Raw genomic sequence first — 20,495 nt, 5'->3', positions numbered from 1 at the left:
TTAGTACAAACCAATACAGGTTACTTATACAAGCCTTAAACAAATTTATATACACTTTAAACATACTTATATAAGCCTTAGACATTCATTCCATACAAAATATAGCACTGAAGCAACTGCTGCTTCAACAAAGCGCTAACATTGAAAAAAGGGAAACGCTCCCCCCTTGTGTCAGGGAAAACATATCAGAGGTCTGGGCAGCCCTTTATCGGCACCCAAGCAAGAAAAAAAATCAGATTTGGGAATGGCGCTTTCCGTCATATTTTCAATTCCCAAACTAATTTGTGAATGGCAGTGAATGAGTTACCGCATTTTCACACAACTTACTTTTTCCAAGTATGGAATTTCACAGTGTACCCCACAATAGAAAGCATCTATTCCAGCACCAGGCCCAAAACAATTATGACATCTTCATATTCAAATGCATTTTTTTCCGCCTGCACTTCAATGACTTATATGGCAAATCAACCTGCCTTGTCTCCTTTGGCTCCCTGTGATCCGGTCAGTCCTCTAGGACCTTGCACTCCTGGAGATCCCGGAGAACCCTGATGATAAAAAAAAACTAATTAATGAACATGAAGTACGAACTGCCACATGCACACAAAATTCATTTGCCAACAAAGTGCGTCAGCACGTTGGTTATCCATGCTTACCGGGGAGCCTTTCTCGCCAGCGATGGGTACCCCGCTTCCGAATCCTGGAGGTCCCTAGTAGCACAGAGATAAGAGTTGAGAGTCATTGTGAATGCAGGTTCCTCAGGATATTTCTGCAAGCAGAAGACAAGATAGCAGTGGAGTGACTCACCCTCTCTCCGGGACTGCCCTTGTCTCCCTGCAGAGTGGGGGGCGAGGGAGAAAAAAAAGTTGAACATTGTTTCCAGAATAAACTTGCTCTCATAACGGTTATGGTTCATTTGCATAACTTATACACCAATAGTCCAAACAGAAGCGATAACACCAGATAAAACGTTGTCAAGTCCAACGCAAAACCATCAACATAGTTCTCCTTATTCCATACTCCGTGTAACTGGCGGCAATATTGTCATTGGTTGCCATGACAACAAAAGTAGAATTTATTTGGGCTTGTTGTTTTGTATAGGTGTTTAATGTTTCTATGTGAACCGTCATATTCATGTTTTCCTTAAAATCCACCTCAATACTTTATTGATAATATTTTGTCATGATCATTTCCAGTTCCGTGTCACATGTTTTGATGTGCCAGAAACAGAATGAGAGAAATTGCGAGAGAGAGAACGATCAAGTCTACAACATCATTAAAGTTTGTCTACTTTCGGTTTACAAGGTGCACATGGTACGTTATTAATTTGCTTATTTACTGTATGTCTTGTCGAACATATTATACTAATGTCGATTGTTGTTTTAAACGTCTTAGTTTTCACTGTGATCCATAATAAACGTTTTGGACATCTGCATGAGGCGTCATCCTTGACAGAGGTACAATAGACACACTCCAAATAAAAAGTTTTAAAAGAATTATAACTCATTTGAATGCCTTGTGTACGATTTGTGGTTATTGAATGCTTAGATAATGTACATACAGTAAATGGAGAAAAAAATATCTCTCAATAGATATAATGACTTCTGGGGCTCAGATAACATAACCTCAATTATCAGCGGTGCCACTAAACCATATTATGGCTCAATGCTACCACCACGTGTGCTATTGTACAATAACAACACCCAATTTATTTGTAAATGGATGCTAAGATGTCACGTGTTTGTTGTACATTCAAGTCTGTTGCTGTCTTTTATACTCTCAGGCAATGATTAGTCAGAAAAATGATTAATCTCATCAGGTTAATTTAATTAGTAACAACACAATTGATGTATGAATATTTTTCTTGGTCTCAATAGATTCTGTTAGTGTATTTCACAGCTAGTATAGTATATACAAAATTCACAAAAACAATGTATGCATTTTATAACTGTGAATAGTGAACAGAAAGAAAGAATGATGGTGTCGCTACCTTAATGGAGAGTCCTGGCGTTCCTGGTATCCCCGGGCGACCATCTTGCCCTGGTATTCCAGGTATTCCCGTGCTACCTTTTACACCGTCATTACCTGTCCGACCAGGGGTCCCCTGAAATGACAGTATTAATATTTCTTAGCTCTATATTCTTTTAGAACTTTACCAAATTAAATAATAATTCTGATTTAAGGATAATTTAAAGTTTGGCTAGTTTTGACCCTGAACCATTCCATAATTTGTGTGGATTCTTCTTACAGGTATTCCAGAGATTCCTGGTTCTCCCTTCCTCCCTGGAAAGCCACCTCCCGATGTGGATCCCGGCTCCCCCTTGAAATATTTATAATGTTAGCAAAAACCCATTCTCACCTCATACTCTCGCGTGCATAATCATGTGTACATCATTAGAAGACATCATAGGTCAGCTCACCCTTTCACCTCTCTCTCCCTTTGGCCCTTGTGCTCCTGCCACACCGGGTTCACCCTAAAGGGACAGAAAATACAATATTGGAATCATGTTTTGTGGTATGACAACGAATTTTCAGTTTAGGACGACATACTTGGCTTCCTCTGACACCAGGTAGACCCTGTGAGCCCTACACAACATGTAAACTCATTATTGCTTTGTGAGTACATCATGTGCTCAATTAATAGAATTATAATTCTGGTTTCGCTGCTTACAGGAAGTCCTGTGTTGCCGGGGGAACCTGGCCGTCCTGGTAAACCTGGATTTCCATCAATACCGGGGAACCCCTATGAACATTTGTTGTTTAGATCACCACATACAGGCATGATATTGATTCCGTTTGATTTTGACTCACTCTCTCCCCTCTATCCCCTTTTGACCCCGCTGAGGGTTCAATAGGAATGGAAGGCCCTGGTGCACCTTGACGCCCTTCAGGACCCCTTGGACCATCTCTTCCGGGAAAACCGTCGCGGCCCTAAAATATGATTTAAGTTCATATTTTTTGCATCATCATACTTTGCGGTGTTTGTAATGCAAAGTGTTTTGGTTTACGCAGCCTCTGGGGGCGGGGGTAACATGAAGGACTTACAGGTTCTCCTTTGCGGCCATCGACGCCGTCTCTTCCTCTCTCACCCTGAAAAATATACAAATGATCCATCAAGAGAAGAAAAACAAAAGTACAAGATGCAGAAGAAGGAAAAACTTGCACTTCACCCTCTCGCCACGATCTCCTTTCTCTCCCTGTATAAAATAAGAGTAGTTTAGTCATGGGGAGCAAAAAGAAGGACCAAAGGGTGTGTCTGAAAGTCCTAAGATGCCCTTTTTTCTCAGTGATTAATCAAAGTAATCCGACCTTCTGATTCTAATGACAAATGATGTCATAAAATGTCAAATTGAATAGGACTCACCCGCGGACACTGACCAGTACATTGCTCTGGACCTGGCCTTTCCTAAACACACAAGCACCATGATAAAGAAAAGGTAAAAGGAAATATACACAACTTAGCGGAATGGAGAGCAACCCCCACCGTTGATATTCTGGCAATACCACAGAGCAAGTCCGCCAGATCAGCGTGTATCGCGTCCATCTGGGAGGCATCGCGCACATACAGAACGTTCTGAGTGCGGCTTTGTGTCACTGCCCGCCGCAGTTCCTCTGTATCTGCCTGATCTACTCCGACTGCCAACACAGTAACACCTGGAGAACCCCCCCACACCCCAACAGGTGCAACCCAAACATTACGTCAGATCACCTTCGAAATGTATTTTTTTTGCCTCAACCATGACTTTTTTGAGATGTAAGATATCTCACCTGTCCTTCGGAGGTCGGAAGCTGCAAGCGTTAAGCTGTCCACAGATTTTTTGTCAGAAATGATGACGACAACCCCGGGGACCCCTGGCCTTCTTCCAGCAGAGGTGGTGAGAAGATATTGTGCGGCGAAACTCATTGCCTGGCCTGTGAAGCAAAATACGACATCTAAATTAAGCGACAACACATTAAAAATATTCATTAGGATTTTCATTGTATTTTTCCCCCCAAAACTGACCAATGTTGTTTCCAGGACTTTCACCAAAAGGTGTCGACTGAATTTCTTGGAGCAATGTGTTTGAACTGCTGTGACGATTGAGTTGGAACCAGATTTTGGGTCTATAACCATAGATAACAGCGCCCACCTGACGTGAGCAGAAAACAAAACATGAGATGTTCCCATGAGAAAATCAAGACAGCAAAAGAAACACCCAACCTGTTTAACGCAAGAGTTTTTAATTTGGTTTTGTACCTGTGAGTCACGCACTCCAATAGTGTTGAATGAACCCACTGCACTTGTGAGAAGAGCGCGCAGAGGTGCGACAAGGTTAATCCGATCAGTAGACGCTGGCACGAGGAAGACCACATCCAGACGTCCGCCGAGACACACTGTGGACACAGACGCTTTCATATAATTTCTCTTAATTCTGAAGGGGTGGAGGCTATTATTATTTTGAAGGCAAGATGTCAGATGTTGTGTGTAATCGCCTGACAGAAATGTCACGTCTCAGTTCACCAGCAAACAGATAGAATTGTGTCAAGATCGGTTCTTCTGCTATTGTTATTGTGTCACTCACAAAGGGAAGACAAATATATACACAGTATATATACACACACATAAATATTTATATATACACACACACATAAATATATATACACACACACACACATAAATATTTATATACACACACACACACACACACACACACACACACACATACACACACACACATATATACACACACACACACACATATATATATATATATATATATATATATACACACACACTGCTCTTTCATTCAATCTCATTGCATTTTTTATGAGTACACTACATTTAAAAAATAACATGTTTAAGCCTTACCCGTGCGTTCATTGGCAAAACTCTCGCTTCCAAGTCCACTTTCAAAAGTGGGTTGTATGCTGAAGCGGTACTGATGGCCCAGCCGAAGTCCAGTCACCTGATATGAACTCGATGAATCAGGCAGTGTGACGGATAAGCCTGGGTCCCGGTCTAAGAAATGTTAAGCAACAATCAGTGGACTGAAAAAGTGATCTGTAACTAGACTGAATAGTGATGCCAAAAACATTTACCATTCTCTTTTTTCCATCGCAGAACATACCCTTGGACACCTGGTAACGGTTGCCAACTCAGCCGCAGAGAATCCTGTGTTACCTCTGCGACTCTTAAAAGTGTGCCCGGCAGGGAACTAGCACCAGCTTTGTGCAGAAATTCAGCACATTAGAAAATGTAAGGAACAACACAAAACTTATATATGACAGTTACACCCGAACTTACGTGTAGTGACTCTTACAGACACCGGTGCCCCTTCACGGTTCTGAAATAAAGCCATGACCTTCACCACATACTGGGCTCCAGGATCCAGTCGGTCGAGATCCACGACGGTCACATCTCCACCCACTAACTGACTTGTCTCCTCGCCACCTATGACCAAACGGTGAACAGGTAAGTTATTGGACACTTAAATAATAGTCACAAACCTTTGATGTATTAAAAAAAGAAAAAAAGGACAGTGAACTAAGTAGAAGACCAACCATCTGTTCTTTTCCATGACACCCGATAAGATGTTGCTCCTCGGACGCCAACCCAAGATAATCTAACAACCTCTCCTGGGTTCTCCTGGACTTGGAGTGACGTCACTGTTCCGCCAGAGGACTGATATGGTTCTGGGGTGCCACATAGTAAGTGTAATTCAAATATTTGTCAAACTCTTATTCATATGCATAACGTTCCTGTCATTTTTAGAGCAACATATTGTAAACTGTATTTAAAGTCAGTTCAGTACCTGTTCTGATATTGAGGGAGCCAGGACTTCCCTCTCGAGAGCCACTCAGTGCAGATACAAACACGTTATAAATAGTATCTGACTGGAGTCCGTCAATGGTGAAGGAAGAGACGTCGGCCGCCACATTTCGAGTAGTTTCCACTCCTGCGTCAAATCACAACCAAGAAACACATTAGTCATTTATTTGGAGTGTTACGCGTTTCCTTTTCGCTTACCATCCACATCATTACGCCATCTGATCTTATAACCAGTTGCCCTTAAGGTCGGTAACCATTCTACTCGTATCTTTTGAGGTGTGACGTCGACGACGCGAAGGCCATAAACCACCCCACTGTGCGGGTTGGTCCGAGAGGATAGCGTCACCGCCTCTCCGACGCGGTCGTTGATGATAGCCGCCACGCCAAACACCAACGCCTCGTCGGGTTGCAGGCCTTCGATCATAAAACCTGAGTTTTCCGGCCCCACGTCACGAGATTGCTCTCCACCTGAAAAATAAAATGAATGATGTTATTGTTATGATATTGTGATACAGTCCATCCCTGTTGTTAGCAATGTAAATACATTTTAGGTGGCAGAAGTGAATGAACGCAATCCACATTTGGCAATTGCTAGGCAGTGTACATTGACTTACTATTGCCTTGTCTCCATGTAATCCTGTAACCTGTTGCTCCATTGACCCCTGTCCAAGCTATTCGAATTCTCCGGCTGTTTGCTTGCGCCACTCTTAGATTTGACACTCTGCCAATATCTTGCTCTGAAATGAAATAGAAAAGGTTTGGAAAGCACTAAGTTATTATTTTTTTGTTCCCTAGATGAAAAGGGAAGGTAAATAAAGGTGTCCTGAAGGGACAAGAATGTGTGGCAATGTGACACACCTGGTCTGACAAAGACACTGGCTGGCTCGCCTTCATTGTCTCCCACTAGCGGTGTTACGCTGACATCATAGGACACGCCCAGAATCAGGTCTAGGAGGTCAAAAGTCGTCTGGTTCCCGGGGACTATCTGAATATTTTGTAATCCCACTAGCATGAAACAGGATATCATTAAATGGATCATCCATACACGAAGCAACTTTTTTTTAAATTCACAAGATAAATCGGTGTACCTTCAGGACTTCGTATAATGATGCGGTACTGTGTGGCCCGAGGTACGCCAGTCCAGCCAAGTCGGACCTTACTGCCCAAAGACTCCAACACCCGCAGGTTGGACACCCTCCCTACTGGCTGGACTTCTGTAATTGCCCATTTATATCCACATTAATTTAAAAAAAACTCATTTATGGAATATAACCCACAAGTTATCTCTGGCAAGTGGCTACATGATCTTCACCAACCTCGAAATGTGCTAGTGACGGGCGTGGCCTCCTCACGACCCTCAAACAGTGTGTACAATGTGATGAGGTATTCTGTGTTGGGCCGAAGTCCAGTCAGCTCATATTTGCTGGTGCTCCTTGGTAAAGACAAGGTCTGGGGACTGCCACCTGTTGACAAATCAACTTTATAAATATTTCCAACACTATTTAATTTAATGCAGGTGTAGGTCAAATAATGGCTAATTGTATTGCATATGGACTACTGTCACAAGGATACTTGAATGACATAAATTTAGCGAACATAGTTCCTCAAAGTGATGTTCACAGCATATGGAACAAACGCCATACACTTACTCTGTCACTTAACGGATAGTAGCAGTCGTTTTAAATAACATTTTGCTTGTTGCTGATTGTAAATATATGAGCAAATCGTATTTGCTTGTTCGACTAGCGATGCCTGACCAAACAAAGCATGCGCCACAGAAGTACGGGAGGCATACGTCAATTGCTTTCTCCCTCCGACGGCAGTCCGAATAAAGAAACTCAACCCTACCCAGAACTTTTACCGAACCCACTTGCCCAAAGCAACACACAGATCATGGTGGTCGTCTTGCCACGCAAACGATTTGAGGCACTTTTATTACACGCGCTACGATCGCAGGTCGTTGCATTCTACTGGCTCACCACAAGAGGGCACTAGGTTATACACACTACATTTGATTAAATTATAATCTGTCACTTCAAATGTACACACACACACACTTGGATTAGAATATGTACCAAATAAAATATCAGGTGATTTTATAATGAATGATTTACTGATAACCCATTCAAGTGCTTGGTCGCATTTGACAAATCACCTTGTCCCGCTAGCCACTCCAGGCGGTAGCCTTGAGACGATGGAATGATTCTCCATGTGAGTCGAATGGAGGAGGGACTGGTGATTGCTGCATTGAGGACTTGTTGCAACTGGCGGTCTGAGGAAAACAGTAGTTATTGAGTTGATGATGTGCAGTGGCACATTGCGGACATTATTAATTGGTAATTATTCCACCATGGTTGTTAATTGCGATCAATAATATTTAGCTGACAGCTCTACTTTATTTATTTTTTACTTCAGTACCGAAACAGCTCTCTGGATTTTTAAAACTGCAGACACAGCCCGGTAGAATGTATTCAGCTCAAATGACATGCATCAAAGTGGGAGAAAATGTGCTATATCTTTGAGTGTCAAAGAAAAAAAAAATCAGAGTGATCTGTTAAAAATAAAGGCAGCGCCCTTTTGTGGCTCAAGTGAAAGATTACAATCGGGCCACTGCGTCTCATTCAAAAATTATTTACAACATCAAGTGGATATATATCGGATATATCGATAGTCCCGGTTATATCGATATTTTTTCGGACTCCCTTGAATATCGATATAACGAGACTTTACTGTATTCACAATTCACATCTCTAGAACAGTCAGTGACTCAGCCTTCAGAATGTTTTTTTCAAAGGGAGCTGTATGGACATTGATTGGTCACCAGAAGCAGATGGTGTGCATGCGTAATGACCACAGATGTAGAACATTTTCCGAAACAGAATGAATGCGTAACAGGTTGCAAGACAACACGTAAGCCTTACCAATTTGGCGGTGAGGTTCAAAGTACTTCAACTTACCAATTGTGAATCTGGCTGTTTCCCTGAGTCCCTCAACATTGCCTTGATAGAGTGGAATCACAGTGAGGATGTACTCTGTATCTGGCTGGAGTGAAGATATAGTATATGTCTCGCTGTCTCCAGCAATCTCAGCAGTTTCAATATCTAGACCTGTTGCAAATGAGGAAAGTTCAAGTAAAAGTTGTAGCATTTCACTATTGACGCGCCGGCTGCTGTCCTGACCTGTGACGACTCCCCATGCCAGACGGTAGCCAACCGCACCGCTGACGCTTCTCCACAGCACACGAACGCTGCTCTCTGATTCTGTCTCCACTGATAACTGCTGCACTGCCTCCAGGCGCACTGACATGTACAATCAAAGGAAAACAAACACACACAGACACTCACTGTATACAAGCAAGAAAATAAACAAGTAGTCCATGTGAAGTATGTATTACCCTTGAAAGTAATTTCTCACACAGACATGTTTATAGTGATTTACTGTATATTCCGCATTATAAGGCGCGACTAAAAGCCTTCATTTTTTTTATAAAAGCTGACCATGCGCCTTATAATCCATTGCACCTTATATCTGGAAAAAATGTTTTAAATATGTCATTTGTTGTTGGTACGTTTTATATATGGAAAAAGTTTTTACATAATTCATTCATTGAATCCGGTACGCCTTATATATGGAAAAACGTTTGAGATATGTCATTCGTTGCGTGTGCACATTATAATGCGGTGCATCATACAGTAAAGTCTCGTGATATCGATATCGGATATATCGATAGTCCCGGTTATATCGATACTATTTCTATGCACGCACAGAGAAAATTACATGCAAACAGGGTCGGATATATCGATAGTCCCGGTTATATCGATATTTTTTCGGACTCCCTTGAATATCGATATAACGAGACTTTACTGTATATATATGGAAAAGGTTTTTAAATATGTCATTCATTGAAGGTGCGCCTTACAATCCGGTGCACCTTATACTGAATATGGAAAAACGTTTGAAATATGTCTTGCATTGTGGGTGCGCCTTATAATGCGGTGAATCTTATATGTAAAAAGTTTTAAAATATATCATTCATTGACATTGATTTTACTTTCAAGATCTCCGTAAAGCTTTCATAGCTCCAAGTCTACTCGAAAAGAATACCCCAGCAGCACAAATACAGTAAGAGGATGTAAATCTAAACATTTAATGTGTGTTAAACGGTAAAACATGTAATTAACAGTAAGTATGTATCCGGTGTTGTATGATAATGAAAAGTAAATGCGGGAAACAACCTCACAGAGTCAGTTCGACTGCACCATTAACCCAACGAGATATGACTATCCTAGTAGCACATTTTCCGGACTATAAGGCGCCCAGCATTTTAAGGCACACCTTCAATGAATGACAATGTTTTTTACGTTTTCCATATATAAGATGCATAACATTATCAGGTGCACCTTCAACGAATGACATATTTTAAAACTTTTTCCACTTACAACACGCACCGGATTATAAAGAGCATGGTCAGGTTTTGAAAAATTTGAAGGCTTTTAGGTGCGCCTTACAATGTGGAAAATATGGTAAATTCAGCATATCTGACAATGTTTTGATGAATCCCTTGTGTGGGTGTATTTAATAATCCCTTGTCAATATTTGGTCATGGAGGCTACTCACAAGTGCGAGCAGTGAGGGTAGCTGGTGACGCAGAGTTCCGGGGAAATAGCGGGTAGAGGCTAATAACGTACTCCGTGTCGGGTTGAAGTGACTCCAGCTTGACAGATGTGGAGTCCGCAGACAAAGACTCCACCAATTGCTGACCAGATGGCTGACCTACTTGTCCAGATTAGAACCAAGGCAAATAAATAAACAAGTGAGAGCTAATTACATCCACACATACCGTGTGTTGTTGAATATACAGTACTGTACTCTGTAAGGTCACATAGAAAACATTTTTGATCGCAAAGACTACTTCAGAACGTGCAAATCTCATCACAAACATGTCCCTCATGTGATGGTGGTCTGAAGATTACAATCAGTCTCTGAAGTCATGCCAAATCGTCATCTGTAGAGGTAAATACCATCCTCGATAACTGACTCACAGAAAAAGCAGCAGGGATATATGAGTAGCGCCTCTCCACGTGATACTGGCACTCCAGCCACAGGCTCAGTTTAAGAAACGCTTTATATCAGCCTTTGGGGGCCACGCCTCAGATATTGACACCGTTATGAAGTATGACACAGCCAGGAATTTCAAACAATTCGCAAGAGTAACACTTCATTTATACTGTATATTCAGGCTAAAGAGTGATACAAATCTGCCTGAAATTTTGGGTAATGTTTTGGCAGGAAATGTGTACCTGACAGCTAATGCCTCAAGGGAGCAAATTGTTAAGTGAACTGATGTTTTTCCTCGGCTTTGACTACAGTACATTCTCAGGTTGTTTCAGTTTTTTTTTAATTCTCCTTTGGCGGGCCTTTGAGAAATCCATATAATCAATATTGGCACCACTTGACGGGCAATTAAATCAAAGCCGAGCTACTGCAGTTCATTACTTGTAATATGATGTATTAAGAAAATAGAAAAATACAGAGGTGAGTGTCCGACCTCGTGGTCCATAGGTAAGTTGGTAGCCCTGGACAGGAGATGAAGGCGGATCCCAACCAAACGACAGACTGACAAACCCCGCTTGGATCATACGAAGACCTGAGATCCCAGGCAAGGACCCTACATAGAATAGACATTCGTTTAGAGTATAAGAATATCTGATGACTTGTGTAGAAAAGTAAAAACTATATATTTCTTCCTCCAAAACTTTTATGATGTTATCATGAATCCACACGTTCATAGTAAAAATTAGAACCATTTAATGACAGTATTTCTTAAATTTCTTCAGGTCACAAGTCATTGGGAATGCAGAGTAAAAAAACACTACACACAGACGTCTCATCCAACATTGTAATATGAAAATCATATCTATAATATGCATAGACAATAGTGATTATGTAAGACTAAAATTGACAAGTAGAAAATTATTTTGGGCAGTGGTGGACCATCAGGGCCTGCAGGCCTTCTCTGCTGGCCTAAAAATATCTGAATCACACACTAATGTTTATATTTAATATAAATATAATAATAATTATATTTGTCCATGAATTCTTATTAAATAATTCCAAATTGTCTTTCAGCTTCCTTTCATTACATTTCCCCCGTCGAGCCGTTTCCAGATTTGTTTTGTATTTAAGCATTTAACCAATCATATGTCAGCCATCCTTTGTTACCAAGGTCAGAAATCTGGACGCCTTCACAATCAGTTCTGCAGGCCCTGGAGCGTATAAATAAATGTCAATGAGACTGTTGCTTTAACCAATTGGATTTTGAGTTACCAACCCAAGGCCTGCTGGAAGGCGCTGAAAACGTCAGAGTTTTTGCAAACTATGATTGGCCCGTCACATGATTGGCGAGTCATTAGCCAATCCTAGTATCACTAGCCGCTAGTGATAAGAGCATACTGGCCAGAGCTAGCACACTGTATCTGTAGTGAGATGCATAAGTGAATATCTTATTGTGTTAATTTAATATCTGTTTTGTCAACCCACAATGGCTGAAGGAGAAGAAATGGATTCGGTTGAAGATATAGTGTTAAAGCCATTTTCAAGACGGACTTTTCATTAAGGTTGGACAGCTCGAAGTTAGCAAATAATATTGCAATTTTATGATGTTATCATGAATCCACACGTTCATAGTAAAAATTAGAACCATTTAATGACAGTATTTCTTAAGTTTCTTCAGGTCACAAGTTATTTCCTTTGCTATCGGCACCCTCTAGTGGATTATGTAGTAAATCACACCACACTCGCAGCTGTGGAGCGATTCAGACGTAGCACAGCTAAAGGCCTAGCCATGAAACCCATGGCCCGCCACTGTTTTTTTGTCACATTAGTAGAGCGTTAAATGTCCAACTTGCTGTGTGTGTGTGTTTTTTCATAATACAGTACTCATAGACGTCGAGTGATACCAACACATATACTTCATGTCCTCCATTTTTTCAAGACATTTCGATCATCTGCGAGAGCCGACTAGTACTTACTAGTTTGTTGATTAGCGGAAACCGATTCTCCAACACTGTTGGGGTATTGAGCAATGACACTCACAAGGTAGTCAGTTCCTGACCTTAGAGGTCGCGCAGTAAAGCTTCTCTGACTAGCAGACAGTGTCTCCTGAAGGAAGAGACACAAGGAGCAAAGGGGATTTCGGTTTGAAAACATCAACAAGATCTGTATAATCACCACAAGGCATGTTGATACTTAGCCTGAGTTACCAATCGAGCACAATTGACTTAAGCTATAATTAGCGTCTTCAATCTCAGTCATAGCAAAGCAATAACCAGCCACCTGCCCACAATAAATACTCCATCTATCTCAAACGATCTGCACTGACCTGCCGCAGTTCCGCTGTGATAGGTTGACCCTGGCCAGAGAGGGGTACATACTGGACCACATAGCCCCTCAAGGGCCCACCTGCTGAATTCCAGCGGAATCTGAGAGAATCAGACGTCACCCCTGTGAACTGAATGTTGGCCGGACTGGAATATGCTTCTAAGAAGAGAAGAGAAGTTGTTTTACTTGGAGCGGATATGGACAACAAACACACTTGGCTGTCATTCGCAATGTGGATGAAAGTATTGAGAGGCACTGATGTAAGATCCCTCCTTCACTTGACTCCGCCTTTTAGACAATTTGGCAAAGACCTTTTGAATTTCAACAGGACTGCAACTCAGTGCACATAAGGATGAAGGCATCCATTAGATTAGTTTGTTGAGGAAAAATGAAGTGCCCATATTTAACTCCATCGGGCACTTTTGGGATAGGAAATGGATCAGAAATTGTGAAGACACGAGGTTACCGTATCATCCGGTGTATAAAGCGCACCCAAAAGTCCTAATTTTCTTCAAAAGATGATCCTGCGCCTTATACAAAGGTGCGCCTTGTATGTGAAGTAATATTGAGCCACAACAGGTCTCGCAACTATTGTCAGCAGCCACCGACTCTATTTCCTCCTGTAGAAATGGTGTGTAAACCCAGCCTCTACCACTGCGCCTTATAATGTGGTGTGCCTTATATTCGGAAAACTCTTACATATTTATATATTATATTTGGAAACCTTTTTTTCATTCGGTGAAGATGCGCCTTATAGTCTGGTGCGCCTTATATATGGAAAACATTTGAAAATACACCGTTCATTGAGGGTGCACCTTATACTCCGGTGCGCCTTATACATCGGAAAATACGGTACATGAAATGACCCATTCACTAGCTTCATCTGTTTGCCTTTGCTTTGCATATATAGTATGCCGTGTCTCACCAGTTTTTCCACCAATAAGTTTGTTTTTGTTACATACCATCGCTCGCATAGACGCCGCCCACTTTGGAGCACACCCGAGGGCTCACGACTGGAAGAAGAGTGCCTAGCAGTTTGAAGTCGCTGACAAAGGAGATGAAATCACTGCTTGGCTTGGAGGAAATCTCCGACAATTCCTCACTATCGGCGCTCTTAATGCCTGGAAAATAAAAGGCGGAAGGAATCAGAGCTGATCTTTAACGGCGAGCAAACTGCACCTACGATGCCCACCAACTGCAAAGATGTCAACTCCCTGACTGCGCAGCTTCTGCGCTGCTTCCTGCACGCTGTCCTGGGACTTTCCATCTGTGATCAAGATGGTGATCTGACAATTGAAAAGGAGCATTAGAAAATCAGAAAAGATCATTCAAATGAGTGACCTAGTCGCCTCCCATACCTTCGGGACATTTCGGCTATATGTGGGGTTGAAGAAATTATCAGCGACAAACTTGAGACCAGCACCACTGCGCGTATTTCCACCCTTGTAGTTCATATTCTGCACAGCCTTGATGAGCTCCGTTCCATTTTGATATGTTGTCAAGGTGAACTCAACCCTGGATTTACAGAAGAATCCATTCAAACTTGACTGATTTGCAGTAAAGAAGTCAACTTCAGTGTCATCATCCGTTACCTGGAGGTGTCACTGTACTGTACAGCCCCAAAGCGAATTCCTGTCTCGCTGACAGAGCCTGCGAAGGGTTTGATGATTCCGGCTATAAAGCCCTTCACCTGCAGGAAGTTAGCTTTGCCGATACTGGAAGATCCATCCACCAAAAAAACAATGTCTGCCGCTTGCACATTATCACATCGGCCTGTAAAATAGACAATGCAAAAACATAAAAACATTCAGATACCCAATTTGAGAGATTTTATAGTTCATTCAAATCGCAAATTGTCACCCTGAGCTTCAGCGTGGGTCATGAAAAACATCAGCAGCAGCGCCGCGGTGAAAATCCAGCGGCTCATCTTTACAACCTGGGGCGGGACATACAGGAAGCATTATGTTACAAATTGCATGTTGAAATGTTGATAACATGGTATCGCAACTCTCGCAACAGTTTAAGTACAGCCACACACAGATTTGGTCGCAATGAATTGATTTTTCTAAGGCACAATGGAAAAATCTCTCGATGTATATCGCCGATATTACAACTTACCGTATTTTCCAGTATATAAGGCACACCCAAAAGCCTTTATTTTCTTTAAAAGATTGCCCTGTGCCTGATACGCAGGTGCGCCTTATATGTGAATTAATATTGTGCCACAACAGGTCTCGCAACTATTGACTCCATTTCCCCCTCTAGAAGAAGTGGTGCGTAACCCCAACATCTACTGAAGCGCCTTATGTGGTGTGCCTTATATTTGGAACACTTTTGTGCCTTATATTTGGAAACTTATATATATATTATATTTGGAAAACTTTTTAAATTCATTGAAGGTGGGCCTTATACTCCAGTGCGCCTTATATATGGAAAAAGATTGAAAATACACCATTCAGTGGGTGTGCGCCTTATACTGCGGTGCCTCTTACATCTGGAAAACGTTTGAAAATATACCATTCAGTGGGGGTGCGCCTTATACTCCAGTGCGCCAGTATATACTGTACCAACCTTGGTTGTGCAGTATTTCAAACATTTTGGATCGTGTGTTGCCTTTATATATGCACCAGATCAGCAAAATCATATGCAAGAGAAAAACGATTGTTTTATACAAACAGCTCACAGATGTTGGTCCAATTCCAGAATTTTCACTCATCTCAACAGTATATGACAGCTACAGTAATAATAATCAAAACGCAATCCATACAGAAACTATGCGTAGAAAAACCGCAGTGAGTGATTTTGTAACAACAAAGAATGCAGGGAAAAAAAACAAGCTATTCATCATTTGGAACTTGGTCATTTTCATTGCGGGGGCCGCCTGACCCACATCAGAGTGTCAGAGGGCCTCTGTCAGAACCGGTCCTCATGAAAGAAAACTATACTTCATTCATCCTGACAGCTTTAATGACAAAAAGAATGTTGAAAAAAAGGTTTCCCACGTTGTCCTCTCTCATCACAGGGAGAACAGAGTATAACAGTGTTTATTTCCATCTACATTGTGTTGGCATCAAGCCGGAATTTTATACAGAGCACCGCAGGGTGAAGGTGGAAGACTTCATCATAAAAGGCCACTTGTATTTTAAAGTGACGTCAATGATCGAGTGAGCAATCTTTGTTGAACATCATGCATCTTCCACGAGTATCAAACAGTTGAGAACAGGAAGGGCAGATCAGATGTAATTATACCAAACAAGGGAGCGGGAGATGTTGAAAGAATACACCTGAACAATTTCATCTTCTTTTGTTCTTGCTCCTGTCACCCCCCCCCCCCCCTTCCCCAGATGCCTTTTTTTCATGACAACATATTTATATTCCTCAATATATTCCACACTTGGATTCTTTCAAAGGTTGACCAAACTCATCTGACAATGGAACATTTCAAATGAGTTTCACTCATTCACTACCAAATTATTCTGGGTTTTTTTTTCTTGAGGATGTGTGCTGATCAAGCACTGGTCAGACCTCTGGCAATTTTTTTAACCTCCCATGAGTGGGCAGCATTTGCCTTTTTGTACAGCCGCCCGCTCATATAACTCCAGACCCATATAACTTAGGAATTACCTTTTTTTTTCTGATGAAAGAAGAGAGTCTAAGGTTTCTTACACTGCTTTTCATGTTTATGTCATACCAAAACTCAAAATTCTGTGCGTCCTGCAAATTGAGTGAAAATGACAAAAACCCTGGCACTGGAGTGGAAAAATGTTTTCACATGCCTGGCAGCAAATGAGTTAAAAGCCTTGATTATAAACTCCCACCTCAATATAAGATAACAGACAAAGAAATGAGGTCTTATGGCAACGTTTTTGGAGGAAGCCCAACCCGCAAGCCATTTCCAGAAGCTTAACTCCAACAGCATCACAAAGTAGTGATTTAGGGGCAAGTCGGAACCATGACGGAACCCAGAAATGGCAATTCCCCCTTCAGATATTGCGTGCAAACGGTGGGAGATGCTGTCACTCAGCCAACAACATGCCATCAAAAGAATAGAGCTTTGGATTATACATCACAGCATATCATAACAATCCCTTGGTGGGATGAAAGTCTTCTTGTGTGGTTTGAGCAGCATAAACGTTTTATTTTGTGCTAAGTGCTAGGATCCTCAATTGATTCCATGAAATAATTTTGAGATCACTCATTTTTGTCTATGAGTTTTGCTGTTTTGATTGGATACCTGTCAACTTCCTGTATTCATACCTATATTTTATATGTTTTTTTTTTAATCATTTCAAATAATGTACGGCGCACTACAACTTTTATAGAGGAAAAACATTTTTTTTATGTGGATTGATTTTACAAAGACCATTTTGGCTCAAATCCAATCCGTCTCAACTGCTGGTAGCCAACGACAATGCCGCCGCCAATCGCTACTATAGTCACGGCAAACAAGCAAAATTAATCCTCAATTGTATATTTACTGTATTATTTTTTTTTAAATCGATGCATACGGTCAGCATAATGCGCACAAGCGGTCTGCATTTCTGCTTGCGTTAGCGTTTTTTTTAATCATTTCAAATAATGTACGGTGTACTACAACTTTTATACGGGACGTCTGTGTAAGCTCTCAGTCGTACAGGAGTGGTCCATCGATGAAAAGGTTTCCTCAGCCTTCATCTGTACTTCTTTGAAGGTGAAGGACGTTCCGCTTCTTTTCCAAGATGGTTCTTCAGCGAACTAAAGTCTTACTGGTAGCTTCGGCCAATATGTATCCCTACTGTCCAGACATGGCGTTGCCGGACTCCGCTATGATAGGTCCCTGCTCTCAGGTTGGGGGGAGCAGAGGACGACTCCCTGCGGCTCCACTGATTGCTCCTATTGTCCTGACTAACGACTGGCCTGATTTGCTCTGGTATCACCTAATCAGCATTACTAATCCTATGTTGCCTAAGCAAGCTGTTGTACGAACGATCCAAATTGATATACGGGAATTGTCATAATTTCTAAGGGCAACTATTAGCTATTTTGACAGGTATGTGACTGTAGATTGCAAAAAATGGTGGGTAAAACCGTGAAATGAAAAAAAAAACAAGGCAGGAAACTGCAATAAAATTGTAAATTGAGCAGTTCAATGACATATTTTAAGATTTCCTGTATTTCATAACAAAGGAAGAACAGTTGTCACTTTTATGGAGCCTCAACTTGAAGATGTACGTAAAAACAATTTGCTTGCTTTGTTGCAGTTTTGTCGCTTTACCATTTATCATAAATTACCGTTTTGGGCCCTAAAATACAATTTGAGTATGTTTTTTTTTTGTTTATTTTTTTTTTACATTTTCATCACAACATACTTTGGAGACATTTAGTGTCAAAACTCTCCCGCACAAGTCCAACATCTTTTTCTTCACTCTCAGGGGGGAGAAGTCAACAATTTTCAAGGAAAATCAACACAGTGGAATATTTTTGCTGAATGTACTGTATGGTGAACTTTCTGTGCATGTACACAATCAATTCTCATGTAAAGAACATTTATACTACATATTCAACACAACACCCTAATGAAGAGATCACATCCAACATAAATTAGTCAATTCCTAATCCAACTAAAACATCCTCTGTAACCCCAAATCTGCTTGTCTATCGTCTCCCATTACCACAACTGTTGCACAACATGATTTAAAAAGCCAGATGGACTGAAACAACGTTAAATGTGTTTCCTTCTCAAGCACGAAAAAGGAATGAATATAAACACCCACGCATCCATTCAAATGCTTTCATGTATGTCCACCAAAGTGCTAAATAATCCCAGCAGCTCTTAACTATATCAAATGCCTTCATCAATAACACATTTGCGATGAGTTTAGAGGCCTCCACATCCCAACATCGAGTACGCCCACGGCAACGTAGAGAATTAAAAAAAAATGTGGAGGAAAAAAGATGAGTAAAGGTGAGACAGGAAGGAGGATTAAGTGTCATCACTGTACTTAAAGTCTATGAGACGCATTGTTTAGACACACCAGACATGTGCGGAGAGGGGGGGGAGGGAAGAAATTTCTTTGTCTAGTATGTGCCAGGCCACAAGAAAGACATGAATGCTGTCAGATGGCGAACACACAAAAGCACAAAAGCGGCGGTAGGAAGCAGAGGCATAATATTAATTTTCCCTGGTCTGCACCATCGTGTGCAAAGGACCAACTTCTCTTGCACTAAATGACTTCAGCTGTGTTACATTTGGACATTCCTCATTTTCCAGCGCAACTCGAACAATGTAATGGGGCTTGCTAAAGTTTCAACCCCGTGACGTGAAATCTTAAGCACATTGTGAAGCCACAAATATGTTTTGTTTGATTTTTCAGAAATGTAGACGTCCGCGAAAACATTAAGGAGTTGGCAGCGTTTCAAATTGTTCTACATGAAGATCAACAGTGTGCAAAAACAAGAACTCGAAATCATATCCTAAACAGTTCATTAATCATGTGGTATATCTTCTCAGATCAATATGGTCGGAAAGAACATAATCCAATCTCACCTGAGGTTCTTTGCTCCGGAAACCGGGTGACAGCTTGCTGCTCTGTGCGTCTCCACCTGTAGCATATCCAGTCAACGCTCCCCAATTCTGTTTCTGCAGCGCGTCAGAAGGTATCACCCAACACGTTTGGAGCTCAACAGTTGGCGTCCTGCATCCCTACAGGAGAGTGTCAAAACTGCTAACTTTTTTTTTCTGTTACTGGGACAGCTTTGCCTGGTGTGGCCTCAACACAAGCAGCAACATCAGGGGCGGCAGAAGAACAGTTCAGACTTGTTCGGATGCCTAAAGGGGACAACTGTTTTTTTTTTCCTCCTATATCTCGAGTCAGCCTCCTTCGCTTGTCCCTCCCTGCCCCACGTGCAGGAGATCTGGAATAGATGAAACTGGAACAAGATGACTATCTGCATTAGAATCGGTTCAAGCCGCTTACTGTCATGCAATGTAGATAACGGTCATTAAATTGCTTTTGGGTTATGAAGATTTTTTAATAGGGTGGAATCTCAAGATGTTCTGGTTGTACATTTTTGAAAATTGGTGCAAACGTTTACCATCCATGTAGAGTACCTGGGGAACATTTGGTCCCTCACATTTCAATCAATAGAACAAGATCACTCTGAACTATGAATTTTAGCGCACTGATTTGACAATGTTTTAATCAGAACTTTCGTCTCCAAATTGGCAAGAACTCGGAATCTCTAGCGCTCACCTTCTCACGAGCTATAATTCAAAATTGGCACCACAAATGACAGCGTACCAAGCGATCATCAACACAAATCAGCACCT

General features: G+C 41.4%; 1 protein-coding gene across 1 annotated transcript in view; it reads right to left on the bottom strand.

Moving 5' to 3' along the window:
* The window catches only part of col7a1 (collagen, type VII, alpha 1), a 61,511-nt gene extending 41,535 nt beyond the window's left edge, over window positions 1-19,976 (bottom strand). The window contains exons 1-39 of the mRNA XM_089010686.1: window positions 19,713-19,976; window positions 15,047-15,122; window positions 14,779-14,959; window positions 14,545-14,701; window positions 14,379-14,472; window positions 14,149-14,307; window positions 13,188-13,345; window positions 12,838-12,967; window positions 11,355-11,474; window positions 10,424-10,579; window positions 8,986-9,105; window positions 8,764-8,913; window positions 7,962-8,078; window positions 7,123-7,269; window positions 6,895-7,020; window positions 6,665-6,811; window positions 6,421-6,543; window positions 6,005-6,274; window positions 5,790-5,933; window positions 5,539-5,670; window positions 5,282-5,428; window positions 5,077-5,202; window positions 4,847-4,996; window positions 4,235-4,371; window positions 4,001-4,127; window positions 3,766-3,909; window positions 3,482-3,651; window positions 3,362-3,403; window positions 3,168-3,194; window positions 3,043-3,087; window positions 2,809-2,928; window positions 2,669-2,740; window positions 2,548-2,583; window positions 2,418-2,471; window positions 2,246-2,317; window positions 1,988-2,101; window positions 805-831; window positions 654-707; window positions 474-545 (exon numbers count right to left, since the gene is read on the bottom strand). Of these exons, the coding sequence (XP_088866812.1) occupies window positions 474-545; window positions 654-707; window positions 805-831; window positions 1,988-2,101; window positions 2,246-2,317; window positions 2,418-2,471; window positions 2,548-2,583; window positions 2,669-2,740; window positions 2,809-2,928; window positions 3,043-3,087; window positions 3,168-3,194; window positions 3,362-3,403; window positions 3,482-3,651; window positions 3,766-3,909; window positions 4,001-4,127; window positions 4,235-4,371; window positions 4,847-4,996; window positions 5,077-5,202; window positions 5,282-5,428; window positions 5,539-5,670; window positions 5,790-5,933; window positions 6,005-6,274; window positions 6,421-6,543; window positions 6,665-6,811; window positions 6,895-7,020; window positions 7,123-7,269; window positions 7,962-8,078; window positions 8,764-8,913; window positions 8,986-9,105; window positions 10,424-10,579; window positions 11,355-11,474; window positions 12,838-12,967; window positions 13,188-13,345; window positions 14,149-14,307; window positions 14,379-14,472; window positions 14,545-14,701; window positions 14,779-14,959; window positions 15,047-15,113 (4,434 nt within the window). The 5' untranslated portion in view covers window positions 15,114-15,122; window positions 19,713-19,976. The remainder of the gene's footprint in view (window positions 1-473; window positions 546-653; window positions 708-804; window positions 832-1,987; window positions 2,102-2,245; window positions 2,318-2,417; window positions 2,472-2,547; window positions 2,584-2,668; window positions 2,741-2,808; window positions 2,929-3,042; window positions 3,088-3,167; window positions 3,195-3,361; window positions 3,404-3,481; window positions 3,652-3,765; window positions 3,910-4,000; window positions 4,128-4,234; window positions 4,372-4,846; window positions 4,997-5,076; window positions 5,203-5,281; window positions 5,429-5,538; window positions 5,671-5,789; window positions 5,934-6,004; window positions 6,275-6,420; window positions 6,544-6,664; window positions 6,812-6,894; window positions 7,021-7,122; window positions 7,270-7,961; window positions 8,079-8,763; window positions 8,914-8,985; window positions 9,106-10,423; window positions 10,580-11,354; window positions 11,475-12,837; window positions 12,968-13,187; window positions 13,346-14,148; window positions 14,308-14,378; window positions 14,473-14,544; window positions 14,702-14,778; window positions 14,960-15,046; window positions 15,123-19,712) is intronic.
* Window positions 19,977-20,495: the final 519 nt, after the last annotated feature.

Source organism: Hippocampus bargibanti, linkage group LG12 (assembly GCF_051943395.1).
Source record: "Hippocampus bargibanti isolate YZ-2025 linkage group LG12, ASM5194339v1, whole genome shotgun sequence".
In the NCBI taxonomy this organism is placed as follows: Eukaryota; Metazoa; Chordata; class Actinopteri; order Syngnathiformes; family Syngnathidae; genus Hippocampus; species Hippocampus bargibanti.
The sequence above is the reverse complement of the archived record's forward strand: the minus strand, read 5'-3'. Positions and strand labels throughout refer to the sequence as shown.